We start from the raw sequence: 2,785 nt of genomic DNA, 5'->3' as shown, positions 1-2,785 counted from the left end.
TACTTTGACATTTATTCAGTCATGCAACGCTGTACTCAAATGAATTTGATACCATTGTTTGGGGGCAGATAGAGCTTTATTTTGGTGGTATTTAATCACCACTGGGGGGATTTATTTCTTACTATATAACAAAAATAGTACTGAAAATTTAAAAAAAAACAATTTTCTCCTGATTATGTTAGGAAACATTTATTATTACCCTATTTTTTGGTAAAATATAAAAGACGGGGTCACATCGGGTAAATAGACACTAAACAAATTACGCACGCCCACGAAATCGCAAAAAAGGACCACACCCACAATTGGCCGTAGGCGACGCTTTAAAAGCTTTTACCGCTCATCATTTTAGTGTTACAAGTAGAGGTGCACCAAAATGGACATTTTAAAACCGAAACGAAACCAAAATTTTAAAAAATGTCAGGCCGAAACCGAAAATGTTTTTTTATATCTATTTTTTTATTTTTTTAAAATGTTATTTTTTATAAACTTTTTAATTTTTTTATATTCATTTTTATTTATTAAATATTTTTTACTTTTAGGGGTTTTGTCCCTCTCCTTACGTACAATGCAGGACTGCTTCATTGTGTGTGATGATGTTGCAATACCTGTGATAGGAGGAGCAGCGAATAGTAGACGCTTTTGGGAACCGGTTGTGCAGCTGCGAGCAATAAGGTTTTAGAAAGTAGTAGTGATTATTCCTATTCCCTTAAACTAAACAAGCATTTAACCCATGCCGGGGGGAACGCCCAGCTGCAAAGGTAAATTCTGTTGCCCAGAGTTGGATTTAAGGTGATGGCATTTTTGGTTATCTCAAATGAAAAGTGTGAGCCTGGGAAAACACTTTGGGGCTCCAATTTGCTGAAATGCTAACTATTATTCCTGAAGAGAAGAGTCAAATGTTAGTCAATAAATAGATATAAATTCACTGTGCCTCCATTTTTGTGGAAGAATAAATGTTTTTAATGTGGCTTGTTATAATCAGCCCTTCTTTCCTCCAGCAGGAAGATGAGCCTCAAATCGGAGCGACGAGCCATCCATGTGGACCAATCAGAACTCCTGTGCAAGAAAGGATGCGGCTACTACGGCAATCCAGCATGGCAAGGGTATTGCTCGAAATGCTGGAGGGAAGAATATCAGAAATCTCGACAGAAACAGATCCAGGAGGACTGGGAGCTTGCAGAACGGTATCAATCCTTATCAGTTTATGTTTTTCCATGAAGGTCTCAGTTTAATTTCCTCCATTATGTCCCTTAAGTCGATTTGGGTTGTAAGATTAATCATGTGTGCAACTTTGGATTAGAAATATTTAAAGCTGAACTGGTCTAACATGGTATGCAAACTGACACTGGTCCAGCTTGGCCAAATGTAAGTATGTATATGCCACATCTGATCAGCTCATAGGGATCCTGCAAAGCTCAGTAGTAGCTGGAGCTACTACACTGCTGACTGTGATCTTCAGGGTCCTCATAGGAGCTGGACTGAGTGTCTTCCCCTCTCTTCTCAAAACACAAGGGGTGGCCATTCAGAGAGACAGTGGCCATTCAGAGAACCTCTAGTATTTTTATCAATGAATACAAGGTGTATCCTGATTGGACAAGGGTAATTGACATCACGATACACCCCTTGTCCAATCAGAGAATGCGTATCTAAACCCAAGTACAAAAATGTAATATATTGCAGTTTACCAGTCAGATGTGGTGACTTCATTAAGTTCCTTTTTTATATGGTGATTTTTTTATTTATCCAATCTGGTGATAACACGTTTCTAGTCCTTGGGTGACAACACTCACTCACTCACTCCACTGTATCTATGGAGGAGCAGCATTGTCAACCTAGGACAGGAAGTGTTAGATCTACAACTGTCTCCCCCACTTACCACCTCTGTAACATAGGAGGAAGGTGTTCTGTAATCCCCTGGGGAGAACTAAATAGGGTTTATAATACTAAAGATGTGCTAAATATGTTTGTTTGTATCACTCGGCTGTAGATCCTCAAATCATCTCTGAATTGGTGCTGACACTGTCCTTCCTTCTGGAGGGTGGCTACTTTTGTTCCCCATGGTCCCTGTGTGTGTTGTAAAGTACCCACTGCTCCAAGCTCCCTCCTGTGATGGACTACAATCTCATGTTTAGTTTACTAATTTGTATTGAGATTGTAGTCCATCACGGAAGGGAGCTTGGAGCAGTGGGTACTTTACAATACACACAGGGACCATGGGGAACAAAAGTAGCCACCCTCCAGAAGGAAGGACAGTGTCAGCACCAATTCAGAGATGATTTGAGGATCTAGAACCGAGTGATGCACAAATAAGATAAATTTTTGTTACTAGTTAAGGTACTTGAATGACAATCTACAAACACATTCTTCTACACAATTTCTATATTTGCATACCTTTTTTCTCTTTTCTTCCCCAGTCTTCTCACCGTTGCCATTTTAACTAAGGGCAGGTTACTAGCTTTCCTTTTACTTCCTGGAACTCTGGCACACGTGACTAGGACATGTGACCATGCACATCATCTCAGGGGAGGAAAATGCCTTTCCCTGAGCTCTCATGAGATTTCCCAACAATACTCTGCTGATGTAATCTTCCCAGGATGCAATCTGTTTAGAGGTGGAGTTACAAATACTGTGACAGAAATCGTACAACAGACTAGTAAATCGCACATATTACAGATGTGTTCTAGCATAGCAAAATGTAAATTGATTATAAAGCCAAATGAAGGGCTCTGAATTGTTTAAAAGTATGAAACCATATACTTGGGGGGGGGGGGGGGGGTTTCAAAAA

General features: G+C 39.8%; 1 protein-coding gene across 3 annotated transcripts in view; it reads left to right on the top strand.

The window, feature by feature from the left end:
* The window catches only part of RABGEF1 (RAB guanine nucleotide exchange factor 1), a 49,909-nt gene that overhangs the window by 17,922 nt on the left and 29,202 nt on the right, over window positions 1-2,785 (top strand). For all 3 annotated transcript variants that reach the window (XM_018555014.1, XM_018555013.1, XM_018555012.1), the window contains exon 2: window positions 999-1,184. In XM_018555014.1, the coding sequence (XP_018410516.1) occupies window positions 1,006-1,184 (179 nt within the window). In that variant the 5' untranslated portion in view covers window positions 999-1,005. The remainder of the gene's footprint in view (window positions 1-998; window positions 1,185-2,785) is intronic.

Source organism: Nanorana parkeri, unplaced genomic scaffold (assembly GCF_000935625.1).
Source record: "Nanorana parkeri isolate BGI_ZX_2015 unplaced genomic scaffold, ASM93562v1 scaffold181, whole genome shotgun sequence".
Taxonomy (NCBI): Eukaryota; Metazoa; Chordata; class Amphibia; order Anura; family Dicroglossidae; genus Nanorana; species Nanorana parkeri.
The sequence above is the reverse complement of the archived record's forward strand: the minus strand, read 5'-3'. Positions and strand labels throughout refer to the sequence as shown.